Source organism: Psittacula echo, assembly GCF_963264785.1.
Source record: "Psittacula echo genome assembly, chromosome: 5".
Classification (NCBI taxonomy): Eukaryota; Metazoa; Chordata; class Aves; order Psittaciformes; family Psittacidae; genus Psittacula; species Psittacula echo.
Window position 1 is genome coordinate 28377545 of NC_137739.1, and position 21035 is coordinate 28398579.

At 36.9% G+C, this 21035-nt stretch overlaps 1 protein-coding gene across 1 annotated transcript in view; it reads right to left on the reverse strand.

The window, feature by feature from the left end:
- Window positions 1-4379: 4379 nt before the first annotated feature.
- The window catches only part of CD44 (CD44 molecule (IN blood group)), a 53280-nt gene continuing 36624 nt past the window's right edge, over window positions 4380-21035 (reverse strand). The window contains exons 9-17 of the mRNA XM_080619492.1: window positions 20535-20639; window positions 18899-19072; window positions 16932-17093; window positions 15962-16120; window positions 13904-14188; window positions 12898-13083; window positions 9538-9660; window positions 7971-8049; window positions 4380-5529 (exon numbers count right to left, since the gene is read on the reverse strand). Coding sequence (XP_080475618.1) covers window positions 5313-5529; window positions 7971-8049; window positions 9538-9660; window positions 12898-13083; window positions 13904-14188; window positions 15962-16120; window positions 16932-17093; window positions 18899-19072; window positions 20535-20639 — 1490 coding nt within the window. The 3' untranslated portion in view covers window positions 4380-5312. The remainder of the gene's footprint in view (window positions 5530-7970; window positions 8050-9537; window positions 9661-12897; window positions 13084-13903; window positions 14189-15961; window positions 16121-16931; window positions 17094-18898; window positions 19073-20534; window positions 20640-21035) is intronic.

The window sequence follows — 21035 nt, forward strand, 5'->3', positions numbered from 1 at the left end:
AAAGAGGTGGAATATGATTTGTTGCATCCTCCTCTGTCCTGGGTTGCTCTGAGAGTCTGAAGGACTTCAGGACCATACTTAGCAGACCTGGAACCTGTTTGATGTACAGAGCCTCCACTGCATATGAGCCATATGCTGATTTCCCACTGCCAGCCTACGCAGCCCTAACTTCAGCTGTACCTTTGGCATCACTTACAAGGCAGCCAACTGAGACTTTTCCCTAATATTCTAAAAAATGCTTGGGGGTTTTCCAATACATGCACTTAAATTTATGCCAGATTCTATTTGACTTGACAAATCCTGTTTTACTGTAAATTTACAGACATTTTTTTGCCAACGGGAAATAAATTTCTTGTAAGGATTTCCTTTTAGTATAAAAGGCAGGTTATAACATGAACTGTGCATGGTGAATCTTCCCCCAAAAAAAGTAGTTTTACACAGTTAGATCTCCTGTTTGGGATATTAAAACTAGCTTAAGCTATGCCTATTTCTGAAAACAAAAATGGCCATCTTCTCATTTGTGGACTTGCTTTGATCCAAAGATTATTTTTTTTTCTTTTTTTCTCCTAAAGGAATACACCAAACTAATGACATTCACATCAGCGTTCAACGCACAAATTTGTCTGGTAGAGAATATACAAAAATGGATTTCATCCATCCACTTGTTCATCCAAATCCCTCTTTTCCTGTTGAGAAAGAAGGTTTAATAAAATGTTTGATGCCCCTTGAAGCTGTCACTCATGCAAAACCTTTCTAATGTTTGCTGGAAGCATGCAGACAAAATTGAAGAAGGATATGTGTAAAGCATACGTAAAGCTTCCACCGCCTCTGCTTTACTTGCACTCTAACATAAACCAGCTCCTTTGAGGTCAGGAAAGGTTCCTTGATGATGGGTTCATTTCTTCAATTTAAACTTTTCAAAAACACTGTGCAGCCACGTTTGACCTATGTGAAGATCCATGTCAGTCTCGTCCTTTAAAAACAGGAAGATGAGCAAGAAGATAAATGTTCTTGAAACCTTGATGTTGCTAACCTTACTCCAAATGGGTGAGACGGGGAAGACAAAAAGTACAGTGGGCTGTACAAAAGACATTGTTACTCATCTTTGCTAGATATGCTCTTTGCCTCTCACTTCTCATCATCACAGCTGCTTGCTCTCAGCATGGTGTTGGTGGATGCCACATGCAGCACAGCATAGTAATAATGAGAAATAAGCTACCAGGGGAAAATGGTTCAAAACAAGTTTGAAAATGAGGTGGGGAATGTAGAGGTGGGGGAGTTCACAGGAAAAGGCCAATTCTTTTTTCCTTCTCAGAGCTGTGAAACTTTCAAGTACCAAAGTTCTGGGGGTGTTGAAGGGATTTTCCCAGTAATAGCACAGAAATTTCATTCTCCCTTTACTTGTTCACCCAGCATCTCTTGTCTTCCCTCTGCCCCCAATCCCCTGGAGCTCCCACCTCCAAAACACCTTTGCACAATTTTTGCCCCCCATAAGGAACAAGAGTTTTCACAGAATCACAGAACAGCTTGAATTGGAAGGGACCTTAAAGCTCATCCAGTTCCAAACCCCTGCCACGGGCAGGGACACCTTCCAGTAGACCAGGTTGCTTCAAGCCCCGTCCAACCTGGCCTTGAACACTGCCAGGGATGGGGCAGCCACAACTTCTTTGGACAACCTGTGCCAGGGCCTCACCACCCACACGGGGAACAATTTCTTCCCACATGTAATCTAAATCTCCCATTTGTCACCACTCCCACACAGCTGAAACTGCACCCCAAGGAACAGCCCAGCACTGTGATTTTCCTGCCCACCTCTCTGTCCTTCTCTGCTCTATGGACGAAAACTAGTCAGCACCTGTGTTTATCCAAAGGGTTTGTATTTGACTAACGAAATCTCTTGCAACCAGGGAAGTCAGAACCTTGAATTGTTAAATAAGGCTGAGAAATAACTATTGGCCTAATATAGCATAAAATAAACGGATTAACTACCCGTTTACAAAATATTCTGGGGTCTGTGTATGCTGGGCAGAACACAGTTGTCAGAGGATTTAATTTCTTCTCAACTTCCATGGAAGAAGTAATTAGGACCAGCTGTAACCAGAATGATTTACTGACCTCTGTACCTGCCGAGCATTGTTTCTGTGTTCTGAAGAGGCACTTGGTAATTGTCTCCTAATAATATTCCAGGCAACTTGCTTCAAACTACGTAAAACAGAAGATGTTGCTGTAGCTGACAAAGGACACAAAAGACATCCTTCCTATCCATCCCTATCCCATGGGAAACATTGTACAGAAATATATGTTGTGGAACTGATGCTGTGGAAAGGATTTAAAACAACCACACAGGTAGACATAACAGCTGCATGTCCTTTCTTTGCTTTAATCAGACATTCCTTGTAAGATCTTCAAGAAAATGCACTCTGGGTTGTTAGATGAAAATATTACATTCTCATAAAACATACAATCCCGCTTTTAATTCTGCTTACTGCTTTAGACAGTATTTCCATGAAGGGTGGTCTGGATTATATTTGTTCAAAATTGTTTAAGGTTGCCTTGGAATAACACAAGTTGATTACAGTGTCTGTTCTGGGTCCAGCCTGGTCCCTCCCACTAATAATGCCAGTCTTATTTTTTACCCTCAATGTGGAATCAAGTTTATTTTGGAAGCTTATTTTACAGTTCAATGTGGGTTTAGCAATACTATTTCTAGTTACAGTTTAGAGGAGATATTTTCTTTCATTCTGATTAATCTGTTAAATAAATATGCAAATATATCAAGTGCTCTCTATAAAAAAAAAAACCACACACACAACAAACAACCCCTCAAATAATAAAACCAAGATTAATAAAAATATGTACTATTTTACACATCTAGTTTTGAAACGATAATGAAAGATTTACACATGAATCAGATGATAATCTAAAAAGAATCAGCATATATAGAATAACGGCATTGTCTCTGTAAAGACAACTTGAGCGTCTCCTATCTAAAAATATAAAAAGAAGCCAAACAGTGTTGTCCGTGTATTTATAGCCACTGAACGTTATATAAATTAGAAAGGAGTTTGTGGGTTTCACCATTAAACATCTGAACAGGGAGACAAAATATATGCCACGTCTTTCTTTTTTCTTTTTAAAGAAAAAAATAGCCTTCAAGACAATGAAATATCTCCTTTTGATTGAGACTTATATTCAGTTAGGATTTAAAGAAAGGAAAAATTCTTATTCTGGATCTCCATACTTAGTGAAATGAGTACCTAACACCAGTTTAAACACAGCCTTCAACAGATCATTTTGACTTATAATGACAAATAGAAAAGCTTGCTTAAAAGCATTACAGGAAATAAACAAAAAATCAATGCACAGAGTCAGCAAACTTCCCACGACACAGTTCAGTATGAAAATACATGAAAGGACTGAGAAGTTTGACAACGGACCACAAACACTGATGTAAAATCACACTGACCCCATTAGCTTGGACCACGAGCTGTGTGACTGTACGTGGGTGAAACATGTTGACCTACATAAAGTCCAAAACCATCCTATGTGTACTTTAAAATCACACCTTGCCTTGGGATGTTTGCTCAGGCATAAACTGCCCCTGAGATCTGCCTGCAGATACTAAGGCACTGAGCAACTCAACAAAACACATGGGAAACTGCTGGAGGGATGCAAGCGAGAAATATGATCAACAGTCTTGTGCTTTACATTCTAGTAAAGACCAGTGCTAGCTAACACTAATATTTAGCCAGCTGAATACGTGTCTTCCAAATTGCTTTAGACAGAGAACATAAAATAACATGCCTTAGCAGAACATTTTCAAAGACAGGTGCTGTGGTCAGGGAACAGGAACATCTAACCAACCCTGCTACAACGGCCACAGACCACTGGTTGCAATTACTGTAGACGGTTTTTACTTGCATTTTCTACAGGCAGCCCTATTAGAAGTTATCATTCCCCCTCTGTTCCAATACACTTTCTTAAAAATGGTACTTATTTTATTCTTATTTACTGGCAGTAAATAATTTTCTTTCTGACAACTCATACAAATATAATGCACAGCATCATAGCTTAATACAAATACTTTACATAACAGACACATTAGGACAAACAAAAGCATAAAACAATGCAGCTGCAGTTACTTTACTATATTACATGTCTAGCAGAGTTTCTTTTTATTTTCTTCAATGTTTTCTGTTGATTTTGAACTTCTGGTACCAATAAGCAAATAATGTTTCTTTTGGTAATTTTAAAAAGCAGAGGGAAAACCATGGATGAAATAGAATTCAGACAAACTGAGCAAGATCATAGAAAGGCAACTTTTAAAATCCTAGCAAACTGGTGTAACATAATAGTTACAGGGGAAACAAGTTTTACAAGGCTCAGCATCTCCTAAGTAAAACAGCAGAAGAAGATGGAGACCTATTCTTCAGGAATAAAATACTGTCATCTTCCCTAATGATCTCCAATAGCTTGATTTGTGCATGTGTGACAGAGCTGGGGTCATTCTGTTTTATTCATTATCCTAACAGACTCACATAAAACATGCACAAACCGTGACCAGTGAAGGAGGGAGGAGGAAGATCAATGAATCCTTGAAAAACTCAAGGATAACTGTACAGATTGTTAGGATAATAAAATACAAAAGTTTATTACGTATTTTCTCATGTTTTCATCTGTGTATTCCACCTCCTGAGAGCACTTGCTCTATGGCCATAGACATTTAAAAGAGAGAGAAATAGATTCTGTCCTTCTGGGTTTCCCTCATTGCAGAGCAAGCCATAAATCATCATAAAATGTCACTTTTTGTTTATACTTTAAATGCACCCACTGCTCTTCCTGGCTGAAAGGCATTTCTGAAGGATTCCTATGTTTTAGACATTGTATAGAAGGACTTTTTTGGCTTAAACTTGATTTTTGCTGTTGACGTTTGTTCTTTACTTACTCTTGTACCATGGCAAGTTTAGCACCTTTAAATGCCTGTAAGATGGAGTGACTGGACACTTTTGTACCTCTGCACAGTGAAGACCCTCCATCTGGGGAACAATGACTTAAACTTTTATCCCTCCTAACGCCCAGGACACAGTGAGGGTCCTCTGTGCAGGAACTGGGAACTGAAAAATCTCGGGGGCTTTTTCAGGAAGCAAATGTAAATTTTTTAACTCAGACAATTTTAAAGTGATTAAAAATGAATAAAACTTAATTATGTTCAAAACACATCAGTAGCACAGTGCATCTCTGAATTCCTGTCCAAGTTTCATGTGATCAATTGTGATTTCCCCAGCTCTGATCTACTCAGCAACTTGGTACCATTACACACCACTCTTCATGTCAAGCTCCTGGTGATTTTGTGTTTCATTAATCGTCAGGAATTCGTCACATGCTCCTGTTTGGTCATTTGACTGCTCTTTATGAACCAAGTGCACCATTTCTTGTGATTTGCTGGCATCTCCATTTAATCCACTTGTTTTCCTGTCCTCCACTGCCCCTTTGCCATTGTTAATCACCAGCTTTTTCTTCTGCCCACATCTAGAAAGAAATAAAAAGAAGTACTCTAAATGGAGACTAACAGAAATAAGTTAAAAAATGAAAGTCAGTATTTATGAGAAGATGTTTGGAAATGAAACCTGTGTCTGCCAGTGTGGACTTAACACAATACAAAGTGTAAAGTTCCTGTATATTGCATATTTCATTTTTGAAAGCATCCACCATGATATGCAAAAACTTTGGCAGGAGCTGACTTACTTGATTTGTATCTACCATTACCACAGATAGGAATAACATTCATTACTGGCAGTTAGAAAAGATTTTCTATCCTTTAGATACACCCACATTTGTGAACTTCGTACATACCCCACTATAAAAATGACCCACAGGGTCATTCTAAATCTAGACTTTGGACTACACCTTTGAAAATGCTCAAGTTCTTGAGATAGCAGTAAATTTGGATTAAGCTCTCATTATACAAGGTAACTTTTCCCTTCTTTGTATTAGCATGTCAGGCCTGGAAGCCTGCCAACAGCAGAAAAATACAGATTACTACTTTTGCTGCCATCAACAGCGTAGTTCCTTATGAAATTAAAGTAAGAAATAACTACTGCACTTTTAAAGTTACACTTTCTACAAAGCTGCCCAATAAACTTGGTATGGAGCTTTGAATGAACACACACACATGCAGTCATGTTTCGGATTAGTTGGCATTCACGTGCAGTACACTGATGGCGCAGTAACTACCTGTCTATGAATTTGAAATGTATTAGCAGAGAATATATGGAAAGGATTCTTGACTTGTTCATATTAGCATTTGGATCCTACTAGAGTAGGGAAGAAAAAAAAGCTGCCAAAACAAAACCCTTGATTCAGGCATACCAGAGTACACCCCAGCTTCAAAAACATTTCCTCACACTGATTAACACCTATTACTAGGGTCTAATCCATGCGTTCATATGCGTACATACAGCCACATCCACTTTCTCTCTTTGCAACTCACTCTCAGCTGCATGGAAGCTCTAAGTAAAAGATATGTTTTCCATTAACAGTATATAAGGCATAATTTACAGCTCTAAGATTGTTTAATTTCTTGTCAGATGCAATCTGTAATTAGCCATAGTGGCCCTGTTTGCTCCTATGGTGACTCTGGGTTAAAAGGGAGAAAACAATGGCAGTCTCCACTTTTAAAGGCATAACAGAGTAACGTATAAATCAATAAGCCATGCAGTTCAGTCCATGTAACTCCCAAATCATTTCCCTGAAAGAAAGTTATAGAGTTTTCTGTCTCACTATATGCTTGACAGCTTTCTCATTTCAACAGGTCTCTAATAATATTGCCAGAGAAGCACTGATATCATAGATAACAGTCATCAGCCAGACATAGCAGGTGGCATCTCAGTACTGGCTTCAGCAAAACTGTAATCAGTTTTGTCTGTCTGACAATTTGGCATTTTGTTTGCAGTATTTTGTCTCATAGAAGCCTTCTGCATTATGGGCAGGGACTGCCTGGGTTGCTCCCTCACCACAGTGGCAGTGATTTATTCTAGCACCCATGTCATGCTTTGGAGGACCTTGACACTGTTACAGAAGCATGAACATGTGCTTTCCTGCAATGAGCAGACTAGGAATAAATTTGTTCACTGCTTCCTGAACAAATACCTCCACATATTATGCAGCACATAATATACATAATATCCAGTAGTTCAAATTCAGCATTCAAGTAGAAAACAGATACTCTGTTAAAGGGTTCAACTTTAACATTCAAGCTGCAAAAAAAGACTGTTCAGGACAATTGAGAAGTAACCTCAGAACAGCCCCCAGAGAAAAGTGAGTGAAGAACATTAGAGCTTATCCTTCAGAGTATTTTCAAACTTCATGGCTAACTTTTCACAGGTCATTGCAACTTTCTATTCCTCAGCTTTTTCATCTGTAAAGTGAAATAAATCTGTAAAGCTATTGAGTGCTCTGCTTTATATCTCTGTGACTGCTAGCTGTGATACTGCCTTTTGTTTGGAAGGAACAATTTAATCCTGTGACAGCTATTGTCTAATACAGCCCTTCATATTGTACATGGACAACACTGTTAATGGTGGAGGATTATACTCAACTCATCCTGTGGTTGCTGCTATGTTTGTCTCACATAGTTTTCATTCTCAGTGGATGGGATTTTTCTATTAATAAGTAATGACTAGAGAATAATTAATTCTCTGTGATCTATATACAGTTATTTTCAATCTACAAGTAAAGACCAAGTGTTTTATACAGGTACTGACTTTGTGTGGTTCCACCTAAGTGTGAAGGATGATGTGTGACCTGTGTGATACACAGGGGCCTGGGCCCTCACACCCGAAGTCACAGAGCTTTGCAGAAGAAGCTGTTTCCTGTGTTAAGCTACTCGGCTCTTTTGTGAAGGTTTGAAGCCTCTCAAAGAAGAAAACAGCAAAGCAGTGTGTTCTGAAAAAGTAAAGGGGCTACCTTACCTTCTCCGACTGTTGACAGCAATGCACACCGCAAGAATCAATGCAAGTGCCACAAGGGAAGCAACTACGATCAGCCATTCTGTGGGCAGAGTTAAGGGAGGAGAGGAGAGCGTGTTAGTATCTCATGTAGTTTTGCCATTTTGCAGAACTGCAAGAGCCATCCCATGGCAAGAACCGCCCGTGGCACAGGGTTTGATATAGATAATTTTTAAGGTCCCTTCCGACCCAAACCAGTCTGTGATTCTATAACACAGGCTTTTTTTATGTTCTTTAAACTTCAGCTTTTTTTGCTAACTTGCATGAACATTTGTTCATTTTACAAACCGCTTCTGTGCAAATCCAATATATTTTCATCATTCAGCTATGATGCCAACTCAGATGATATACCCCATCACTATTAACACCTACAAACACTGTACTTCAGTGGGCATAGGTGAAGATAAACTGTATCACTGATTTACTCCAAAAGCAAAAGAAAAGGCTTAGCAATGATACACCTTCAATCTCAGGCACAAAAGCAAGATGGCTTTCATGTAGAGTGAAATGCTCTTTTCTCTTACCTCCTCCTCACCCACCCCCGTACCCCCCCCCAAATAAAACCTTACTTTAAGGGGTATTTATGAGGTAAATTCTAGACGAAAAAATATTATTGTTATTATTATATATAAAAATATTTCTAAATACAAAACTGGGAGGGAACCTAAGAGATCATATCAGCTACATTTAACTCCAGTGAAACAGGGCTAATAAGAAATAAATCATTTTTAGTAAAGGAGATTTCATCACCTCTGCTGTAGCCTATTCTTTTTGCTGTACTACGATTATAGAGATCATCTTCTAAGAGCTGTTTTGTTTGTTTGATTGAAATAAATCTCCGTTGTTTAACAAGTCTCCTACATTTCATCTGAAGCAAATTACTACTTCTAGTTAGCTAATTATGATTACTCCATAGTGAAAAACTGATAACCATTCTTTTTGTAGTATACTCTTCTCAAATCTCCCTTCAATTTTCACTGAAAATAATGAGTTCTTCCAAAGGTGCTCTAAGGGTTACCTTTCCAAAATTTTCTTTGTGATCTTCTTCAGGTTTTGGTTGTTTTTTTTTTTTTAATATGTGATTAACCTCAATGCCTTGAACTGAACACAGAGCTTCAGCTTTGGATATTTTAGGCCTAAGTAGAGTGGGATAATTACTTTCTCTGTTTTAAAAATTACTTTACTGTTAATATGTTCCAGAATATATTTGCATTCTTTTGCAGTTGTATCATGGTGTAGGCTTCTTTGCATATATCTTCACTGAATTTTGCCTGATTTCATATTAATTTATAAAGCTTATTTGGATCTTAATCCCATTCTCTGAATGCATGATTCCTCTCATCTTTACTGCTGGAAAACTATATGAATTACAATATGCTCCATTTTTCAGACTACTAGTGAGAATGCTGAATATCACCTGATTCAGAATAAAGCCTGAACAACTGTAATTGACCTACATATTCATCTCCGACTTCAGTTCATATTAATATGATTCTGTAAACTATAAAAACATATGACTTCAAAAACCCACCTGGTACCTGGGGTGACCTTGGTTGCGAAGCTATTTTCGTTGTTGTGGTCTCTCCAGGGAAAGTAGTGGATTCATAATGTCCCTTGTGTGGTCCTTGATTACCATATATACTGGGGGTAGATCCTAAAGAATGAGACCATCCATTAGGCCAAATATGCTCTGTGAATATCTAACAGCGAGGCACAAAGACTACGACTTTCACAATTAAAAATAGATATTCTAGAAAGTTTATGCTGAGGTAATTAAAAAGTATTTATATGGAAAACTATTACGTACATTATAATCATCATAATCATCTGAAATATGGATAGTTTCAGTATTTTAAATAACAAAACTCATGGGTTTTCCCTCCTGTCTCTCTCATATGTATCCATTTGGATTATGCTATACTTTTGTGAACCAAAATGTAATTAAAATTGCCTGGAAATGTTCTCAAGAAAATGTAAAGACATCTGAATGTTGGCAACTTTTTGAAGCGGCTTTTGTCATACAAGTCAAATATCTTGTCTGTCCTATGGGGAAAGGAGAGTGAGAACAGAAGAGAGACAGAAAAAGAACTTTACATTTTTATTAAAACCTAAAGTGACCACTATGGAGAAATTTTTAAACTTCGGATTTTATTGCTACACAGGATAAAACAATTTCATAAAATAGAAGGTTAGTTCTCTGAATGGGTTTAAATCTGATAGCTACATATAGAGTGGGACTTTAAAAATTTAAACTATTTTTTCTAATAGAAAAAAAATGCTCTGTTTAAAGTTGGAGGTGGATTCCTTATCCTTTTTAATAAGTTGTGTAATTTGGTTCTAAGACATTTGAATCAAAATGCATATTTCCAGTCTCAAGCATTTGCTAGGCAATTACATTTCTGGCCCATGCTGTTACTGTATGGCTATCCAAAGTCTAGAATTATGAGCAATTACAGATATTGTGATTTCATTTGGGATAACTACTTCATTATCGCTACAAAAAAAGATATTACAGATCTCCATCTCTCTGATTTCTTCCAGACTGTAACAGAGTAAATTACACACTTATTCTAATCAGCTGTAAAGTTCTTTTTCTGTAACACATATTGCAATACATTTCTGATCTCATTTCCTAATAGCAGCTGGCAAACACAAAACTGAAAAGTACATTTTTTTTCCTCTGTTAAGTTTAGCCAGTTCATGAATCTTCCAGATGTTCTCATTATTTTTATTAACAACAAACTTATTAACCAGTGAGTCGTTTTGTGCAATCTCACCACAAAGGACAGAGCACAAATTCAGCAACTAAGGGTCCTGATCTAGCCCCCAGGAAAGCTGACCAAGAAGAACATACTTGTCTATGCCACACCTCAGCAGATTTTGTTTTGAGGTGCTTTATATCATCTTTGAGAAATGGCAGAGCTTTTCTACCATAAAGCCCCTTAGAAAGGCACTCAGCTATTTATTAATAGAGAACTGCTACTTCACCCCTTCCCTGAGCACTGAAAAAAAGCAGGATTCAGTCATGTCTCCTGCTGTTCTGGCTCCAGGGAGGTGCTTGCAAGTGGAAGGGAGGGATCCTCAAAGGCTTTCTACATTTTATTCTGATGACATACTAGACTTTTTTCTTTTTAACAGTTATTTTTTTGGTTTCTTCAGTGGGCTGATTTGTTATTCCATGGACACTTGGACAACACATCAGTCATTAGTGTGATGTCAGACCACAGCTTAAACTTTGCTGTAGAGAAAAAGCAAGTGAAAGAAAGTATTATAGCACTTCAAGACATTCATTTGTTCAGAGAAAGCCTTTATCAATACATCTGTTGGTACATTTATGAATCTTTTCCATTCCATTACAGACATATGGGGCAGCATTACAAATGAATGAACCCTTCAGTAAATAAACTCTTTTCTGATGATGGTAGTGTCCAAGTAATTCCCCTGTATTGTGTTTTTTAAAAGCAACAGGAGATGATAAATGAAAAGGAATATGGCCTTATGAGCCTTTGCCAGGACACTGACGGTGTAAAGATTTCACACAGACACGCACTTAGAAAACTATCTTCCAAAGTGTTCTTACAGGTTTTAAGTGCTCAGAACAGAAAGCTAGAAATCATTTTTTTGTAGCATATAATGTCAGCAAATAAAATTGAGGCTCCTTCTATTCGGTAAGTGAACAGGGCTTCAAAAGACAAGAACTGAGTTTGTTGTAATGGAAAACCATTAGTAAAATTAGATTCATCTTTCCAATAAAATTCTATAAAATACATGCTTTGCATTTATATTGCTGTGCCTATGTCAAAGTACTATAACTCAGGCAATTTTGATCGGGTTGGTTTTACTGGGTTTATATAAGATTCTGGGAAAAAAAAAAAAAGTCAAATTCTGACTATGAATTAGCATTAATTGATTATTAAAAGAGTTATCTGAAAAAAAAAAAAAAGTACCTAACCTTGCTTATGGGCAAAGAATGTGCACAGACTATTAGCCAAAATCTACCCTGAGATCCTTCCACTGACTTTCTTGAATGTGCATGAGAATAGTATTTAGATTATTGTGCATGAGAAGTAGCAATTTGAAAAAAAACTTTCTGTGAAGATGATTATTTGGATGGAAGCTGCATTTGGGAATAAGTCCCTTCATTTCCCATACTTATTAGCATGTGATGACACATATAAAGAAAGAACGATTGTATGTAGCAGAATAAGTAAACACTGTGACTCTTGACAGCACTAACTACCTGAAGAAAATAACCCTTTAAAGAAAAAGGAGTTGCTCCCAAATGAAATGTCTGTTACAGCCCAGTAACACAGCTATAATTATAATCACTGGAAAGACACCAACAGCAAATACACCTAGGAGAAAAAAAAGAAAAGGTTTCACAGAGAATTACCTTTTTTTTTTTTTTTTTTTTTTTTTTTTTTTTTTTTTTGATACATGTTCAGTTAATGCAGAGGGAATACGAATAGGGGAAAAAGTGACAGTTAAGTGTACCATAGCTATCATTCGTGCTCATCAGAAAAGAAAGAGAAACTGCTACCACATAGATGCGGGCATGAGGAGAAAATTTACACTTTCTCACTGTAAACAGTTATGTTAACACATAACATACCTGAATATAAGAAAAAATTGAATGCAAACCACTATTTTAAGCCTTTAGCAAATAATCTCTGCTTTGCAAAGAAAGATTCCCTTTAATGGCATCTTACAATATGGTTGTAGTAAAAATGAAAACAAAAAAAAAAAAACCTACAAAACCAAAACCCAAAAAGGAAATAATATGATAACAATTCACAATTATAGTTAGTACACATTTTTTGACAATTGCCACTGTCCAAAATAACAACTAAATGACTGATAAATGAAAATGCTTGTAATTTATAGTTCTTACTAGTAGGAGGAGGGGTCTGCAATTGGTTAAGATGATCTTCAATGTCTGGGAAAACTCCAGGTATCCAACTGACATGGGAACCATCTGTAGTGTTTGCTTGTTCATTGTCACTTCCAGGTGGAAACCCAGGTGCTAGTGGCTCCTTGGTTGTTTTTTCTTGTTTAACATCATCCATGGACTCTGTGACTGCCATGATGATGGCATGATCAGCTTTAAAAGTGAGCACTCACAAAACCACCACCCACGTTGTTTCCCTTTCCTGTACCACAGTGAGCCAGAAAGCACATCCATCCTCCTTATTCAAAGCACAGAAGGAGAGAAGACATGAAGACCTCCCTTTCTTCAACAGTCACTGGCTTCTGAGAGACCCTTAAACACGCTCACCACACTGGAGGAAGATGTTGACTACACATACAGATTCCAGTGACAGACGGAGAGGGAAGACCTTCAGAAGAAGAGACCACAGCAGCAAAACCTGACCCTGTGACTCAGGAGTGAGCAGCCATACTGCAGGCAGATGTGTGGTCATCTTGCCTGGCAATCCACTGGTGAGAAGGAGTAAGGAATCAAAGGCAGAATTTAAGGGACATAATTTGTCTGTGATTGCCTTGCCCTCACCACTCTTCAATGATGGTGCTGCTGCTGAGCCACAGGAGCAAGGCATCTGCTTAACCCACCATAGCACCTCCACCACACCAAAGATGGTGCCAAAGCATATCAAGCCTGAACCCACTGATATGCAAAAAAGAAAGACGGGACTGGGGATTCAGATCACCAAAGTGCAAAGTGAAACATGCTTCAGCAAAAGACATAAACCACCAAGTGTACCAGCAAGAAGATAATTCTATCAACAGCACAGATCCCACCACAGATTTTTGCACTGCAAGTCCACACCAAGAATGTAGACCCCCAGGATGAGAAAGACAGGGAAAGGAGCCAATTTCAGAAGAAATAATGCCTCATTTCACACCAGGCATGAGAAATGAGTATGATCCATTATTCTTACTGGTACCCGTCAGAGGAATATCATCACCAGCTTTGTTCATACTAGCTGTGGTCCTGTAGAGGACCTCATCCCCAGGGGCGTCTGTGGGATGTGTGATGCCTTCGGTGCCCTGTCCTGGTTCATTGTCTGAAGGCAGAGGTGAATGAGTTCGGTCTTCATGGTGGGCACCATCAGGAGAGGCAGCAGCTGTTACCACAGTGTGAGGTGCCCAGATTTCTTGGGTTATATCTTCCGGTTTCAGAACACCCATGGAGGCTGTGACTGCTGCAATGATGGCTAAGTTAACTTCAAAGACATGTACAAAACCTCACCTCCTGTATTTTTCCCTCTCTATTTTATCTAGCAAGCTCTATTTTTCCTTTGTTAGCCAATGTAAAATATACATAAAAAATACTCCAAACCAACCAAACAAAAACCACCCCAAAATCAAACAGCAAACAACAAAAAAGCCACAAGTAAACAAGATCATCTATATAAGTCACATTATTTTTGGTTTGTCTCTTACTTCGCTAATACTCTACTGGTCACATTAATATAATAGTTGCTCATTCATTTCTTAGAGTTTCAGTGTGAATTAAGCATATAAAGCAAAAAGCAGATAGCAGTCACTTTGACTATTTGATCTTGAAAATACTGCCATGTTAAAAAATGGGATATTTTAAGTTTAGTTAGGTATCTCTCTTTTTCCATGAGATGATCATAAAAATATGTGCCGGTCTCCCAGGAGAAGAACTGAAAATTTACTCAAATGGAAAATTAAGGCACAGAATTATTAAATGAACATCTTTCACACATCATTCTGGCAGTGCTAAGACTGCTACTGATGCAAAAAAGTAAGCATGTCACAAAAGCATGCTAAGAAGTTGGGATAACTTAACTAAATGCACTGTCAGAATTTCCAAGTGTTGAAAAATATTAACTGAATAATAAAGGTTAATATTTATTTAAAATTACACCACCAAAAGTTAACATTAATAAGCAAACCCAAAAGATGCATTTCCAAACAGTGGCTTAAAGTGTTAGTTTAAAAATACCTACAAATCACTATTTAAAAGGGAGAAAAAAATGATATTATTTTCAGAATAAAATGAGTAAAAGGATTCCCATCATTACACAGGAATAAGATTCAAATTGATGGAAAAAATTTGAATTAATTGCAAAATTGTAGCTGGGTTTTCATATTTACAATTGGTCTGTCAAGTGACATAAAATTTGAAGGACTGAGGAAAATTAAGGGCGATGCTTTACAGGATCTCTTCCACACTTAGAAAACAGGAGTAAGGAGTAAAGAACTGTATTTCAAACCACACAGCTTTTGGTTTCTATAGCTCTTCGGCAAACCCTAAACGTTGCAAATTAAATAATCCTGATAAAACTGGATTTTGAAGTAGAAAAGGGAAAGCATAAACACTAATTTTCCTTTAGATTATTTTTTTTTTTTTTAGAAAATGCAAGAAAAATGCAAAAAGTTCCAAACCACTAAAATGTCATTAAAATCCATTATTACACAATAAAAGTATTAGAATAAAAAAGCAATATTTTGATTTGGGAAAATTGTAATTGGATAACATGCAAAGCTAGGGAATCAGAGTTAGAACCTTGCTGAACTACATGCACAGACTGCAGTAAGTTATGTCAGAGTTCAAAGTAATAAGAGGATCTGTGGCAACACCAAGATCAGGAAAAATGAGACATGAAAAACTATTTTTATGTCTATGAATCATTTACAGCACCAGCCACTGCCACAAAGCAATTGCTTTCTCAGTATCATGTTCTACTAAAAATAAACCTGAGAAAAGCTGGGGGACATAAGAAGCAGGGCACCCAGGGGAAAAAAAAATCCTTAAGCAAATAGAAATTCTTGTTCAGATGTTCACATGCAACAAAATCATAAAAATGATTGCACTGCAAGTCCACACCAAGAATGTAGACCCCCAGGATGAGAAAGATAGGGAAAGGAGCCAATTTCAGAAGAAATAATGCCTCATTTCACACCAGGCATGAGAAATGAGTATGATACATTATTCTTACTGGTACCCGTCAGAGGAGCATCATCACCAGCTTTGTTCATACTAGCTGTGGTCCTGTGGAGGACCTCATCCCCAGGGGCCTCTGTGGGATGCGTGATGCCTTCAGTGCCCTGTCCTGGTTCATTATCTGAAGGCAGAGGTGAATGAGTTCGGTCTTCATGGTGGGCATCATCAGGAGAGGCAACAGCTGTGATCAGGGTGATTTAATCATCTGTGAATTGCACGTGTGTACTCCTGTGCCCTCCCATTCCCACCAACTCCTAGTCTCCTGTTCATTTTAAACTACAGCTATCCTTTCCTCACCACAAAACAAGGGAGACCTTCTCTCCTCCCATATGTTACTGCTTCTCTCTCCATTTAGCTATCAGACATTTTTATTTGCTATTCTCATCTACTTAAATGATTAAATTACCTTTCCTCTTATTTCAGGAGTAAGTTGTGTTTCTTGTATCATGTTTTTAGAACATTATTTTGATGTCCTAGATGGCATGTGTTATATGAGACTGCATCATGATATTGTGTCATGCCAGTTTTATAAATTACTTGCATAATTCTATGCACCAGAGGGACAAATGTTTCAATAAAACACATGAAAAGAAGACTCTTTCCCCGGATTAATATTCACAAATTAAAAGCATTAACCTTGTAGATGTACAAATATGCATAAATATGTATAGTAAAGAAGGTTGTGTAACACCAAATAATGTAACGCATGTAATGAAATAGACGTAATTCCAAATTCAATACAGTCATGCTTCGTTAAGGAACAGGAAGTACTGAAAGTGGTGTCCATAACTAAAAATAATAAACATTTTATAGAGAGCTAAAATTGAAAGCTTCTATCTCACCACCACCCAAGCAGAGCACAGAGAAAATTAATAACTCTATAATTTATATCACTGTCTTAAGTTACTCCTCACTACAAGTTTGTCCAATATCTTTCCAAGACAGACCATCTGAGACGCAGAAGTTATGAAATATATATGATTGACTAGTACCTGTAGCGGGTGAGTCTTTTTCATTACTATTCTTTCTGGAAGGAATAATTCTATCCATTACAGCAGTTTGTGTGGTGTAATTCTCTCCCTTGTCCCAACCTGGATACACCATTGGGTCTTCCACTGAGTTGTTCTGTTTGGCCCCATGGTTTGAGGGCATAGCTGTTATGATGATGGTGAAGCAATTATGAACCCAGTATATAAAGATCCATTTCTCATATTATTCTCCTCTTCGGTTCTTGTCTCTATGACAGGCCTTGCTCACATTTCTACTACATTTAATGGCAAAGAGAAGTAAAGCAGATTTGCTTCTCATTCTAGTTTATGTTTAGAAAAGCTGCCTACTGTCACCAATAAGACTGACTCCTTGATCATACGCTTTTCAGAATCAAGAGATCTAATTGTTTTTCAAAAGTATTTCCCCAAATCATGCTGTTGGCTTTGTATTGGTTGAATATCAAATCAGCATAAACTGATGCAGAATTAAGAGCAGCAAAGGCAGAAATAACTGCAAGAATTTGACCCATCAGTAAGATTTTAATCACAGAATTTGAGTGTATTGATTATATACAATTTTTTACCCTCAGAATTTCATATTTTACTAGCTGCATCATCTCTAGGAAAATAGACAAAGGAGTCTGACAGAGGGAAGGCTAACACATGCTTCAGATTTGCAAATGCTGCACGTAACAAGACAGCATTCAACTAGAGAATAGTTGATATGGCAGTTATTTAGAAAAATATTATAATACCCTTATCAATCACTCTATAACTTTTATTAGACAGTCAAAGCAAGAGTATCCAAATTGTATAAGTAGCATTACCCTCCTTACCCCCTTATTCAATCAAAAACCCAAGAAAATTGCCTCAGTATGTCAGTTTTAATTGCAACTATGTCAAATTATATTGCTATAGTGATACAGTATAGTATTTTCATATATCAGCAATACACTGTACTGCATCACCAGATTTTTAAAGGATGTTGATGAAACATCTGGGGTTGATATGTTAGAGGAATGTGGACTTAGGGACAGTTAATGCAGTGATCTACGCAAAACTTTTGCTAACAAGATTACATTCAGTTGAAGGAATAAATCCACGTTATGCATCATCTCAAATAATATTTATGATATGCTTGTTTTCAGTGACCCGTGTTTGATAATGTGCAAGAGCTGATGCTGACTGGGTTAAATTCACTGTTGGCAGTACTTAGTCTCATCAGTCATTAACTAGTAATCTTAGTACGCTCACAGGAACAGAAACTAATATACATCAATTTTAAGTTACTAGCTTCATAGTATAATTTGATCTTTTACATTTCAATGGCTTCAATCAATAGAAGAGAGAAGCCTCTCTTTTATTCTACACTATGCTTTGTTTTCGCTTCATCACCAGTATCATCTTGTCATAGCTCAAAAGCAGAGTGAGTAGATCTTTCAGGTAAGATAAGATTAAATTGAAATAACTCAGCTAAATAACTTATCTCATTTTAGATAAGTTACAGATATAATTTCTGTATTAACAAAAACTGAGCAAAAACCCCCACAGGTCCAATAATGACTTGCAAGAAGGGAGTTAACACACCTCCCAAATAAGTGAAAATAGAGCAGACATTATTCTTTCTCTGTTTAAACATTCACTTTCCTACAGACACGATCCTGGTAGACAGCCTGTTAAAACCTTGTGCCTGCATAACACAATGCAAAACATAAGAGACAGTTACAGAATTCATTTACTATAGGTCTTGACACACAATCCAAGTAGAAGAGAAAGCAAACCTCCAGGAAAAGGTCTGGAGAATAACAAAACAAAAATCCCAAACATCACAATTGCTCAGGTTTATTCATAGAACCTCCATATGGCCTCAGAATGCAAAACTGTTAGTAAAAAAAAAATAAAAAATAATCCTAAGCCTAAACCTTTAGTAAACTCTCATAGTTTACTAAAATGTGACCTGTAAATATTACCTGTATGTGAAGATTCCTTTTCAATATAATTTTCAACTGTAACAGTAATCTCATGTTGTTTAATACTCCCAGTGGTATTTGCAGGATTTTGTTCTTGACTGATCCATCCAGAATGATCACTGTGCAATAGTGGATGTTGGGTTGGTCCTTGATGTTTTTCATTTTCACTTGTAACTAGTGTTGATAAGATGATGATTAAATCAGTAATGATCAAAATAGCCAACACCAGTCCTATTATTTTCACTTTCATCATCTACAAAAGAAGGATGCTTGGCTTTTGTATTTTGCCTTTTTCCTTCCAGTGTTGCATTCAATGTGAAATAAAAGATGAAAGAAAAAGGAAGTCCTTTGGAAACCCTATCACACAAAAGCATCACTAGGATAAGAAGAAGATTAAAGTGTGCTAGAAATTAACCCAATGACCAACGGCAGAGAAAAGCTATAGGAAAAGCAGTGGAAGAACACAAATAAAGAAGAACTTGCATCTCTAGTTCATAATTATTAATACTAACTTAACTTTTGAGTCTGTGTATTCTATGTTTTTAAAAGTAAAAAAGATGATGCACTTTCTCTTTTGAATCACAAGGCTGGCTCCAATGAAATTGTAATTTCTTCTGGGACTGGATGAGTGAAATAAGTATGTTTATCTATTCAAAGTTGAAAAGCATACTTGTTTTGAACTCAGTAATAACTAAAGCTCTCACTGATAGATTTATCACTGTTTACATAGCAGAAAGTGCAGTCAGAAATCACCTGAAGCACCACCACCATAAGAGATTTTCTAATAAACATTACAAAACTTATAAAAGATACAGTAAAAAAAAAAAAAAAAAAAAAAAAAGAATACCTATAACACTAAAATGAGCATTAGAACTCGTTTTGAATTACATTTTCCTGAGGTATCAGATGTTTTCATGAGCAATATATTAACGACAAAGCAAAGGTCTTTAAGCAGAGCACAGAAAGAACAAAGAATAAGCTGGACCTAGTACATATAACATGTCACCAGCTAGAGAAACCTATGCTGTTTCCCAAACAGAACAAAGCTGAAGCCTTTGTTTACATTCAGGCAATGAAGTATTCATAAACAAGGCACTCATGCAAATATTACTCATTATTTTTGCAATTAAATAAATTACTTGCAGATTTTCTTGTAAAAAAAAGCAAAGTTAATTTTAACTAATGTATAAATACCATTGATTAACAATACTTCAGAAGTAAATGAAAGTTATCACAAAAATTATTTCTGGCTGATAAATGATTGTATCACCTGTTCTGATGCCAATTGTGTAAACTTTCGCTGTTCAAAACAATCTCAGAAATAGAAAGACAGGTATCCAGCAGCTGAAGCCAAATTGTAGAAATCCAAAGAACGTCTAAATCCGCAGGAGGTAGAAAATGCTTGGTTTTATAGAGGGATAGAGCAAAGATAGGCTTGGAATGACAGATGAATGTTATAGATGCTACTTCTGAGGGTTCTAGTATAAATAACTAAAAAGTATAAATAACTAGAAAAGTATTATACTAACTGAAGTTAATGGCATGGGAATTGCAACCAGCTGCATCATAACAATGTTATACTTCATTGAGTTATGTCACAAATCTAAATATTATCTGAAATGCTTAATTGCTTTACCCCTGCCAGCAGAGCTAGGATATTGCTCCTCTTCATCTGTATGAGCAGGGCTCCAGTGATCTTGTGTGGAGATTTCCAGAAGTGTTTCATGTTGCGAGTCCGTAGCTGTTAGGACAGTGGGGTATTCAATACTAACCATGGTCCACATCTATTACTCTATTGTTAGTGTGTGCCATAAAGGTGATGGAGAACAGAAATTCATGCACAGCTTAACTATAGTATTTTCTTATCAAATCCTTTTACGTCAAACCAGTTGTTCCTCTCTTTGCATCAGACAGACGAAAAGTTTCCCAAGAAGAGTGGGGAAAACAAGCAATAGAAGAAAAATGTATACCAGAAGTAGTGCAAACCCATCACAGCAGTTACAGACTTTCAAACTCAAGTTTGAAGAATAACACTAGACCTACAGATATGATGGATATCTGAATAGATGCTGAGTACTCAAGAAGTGTTCAAATTCATGTTAGAATACTCATCACTGAGCTGAAAAGCTAGGGTCAG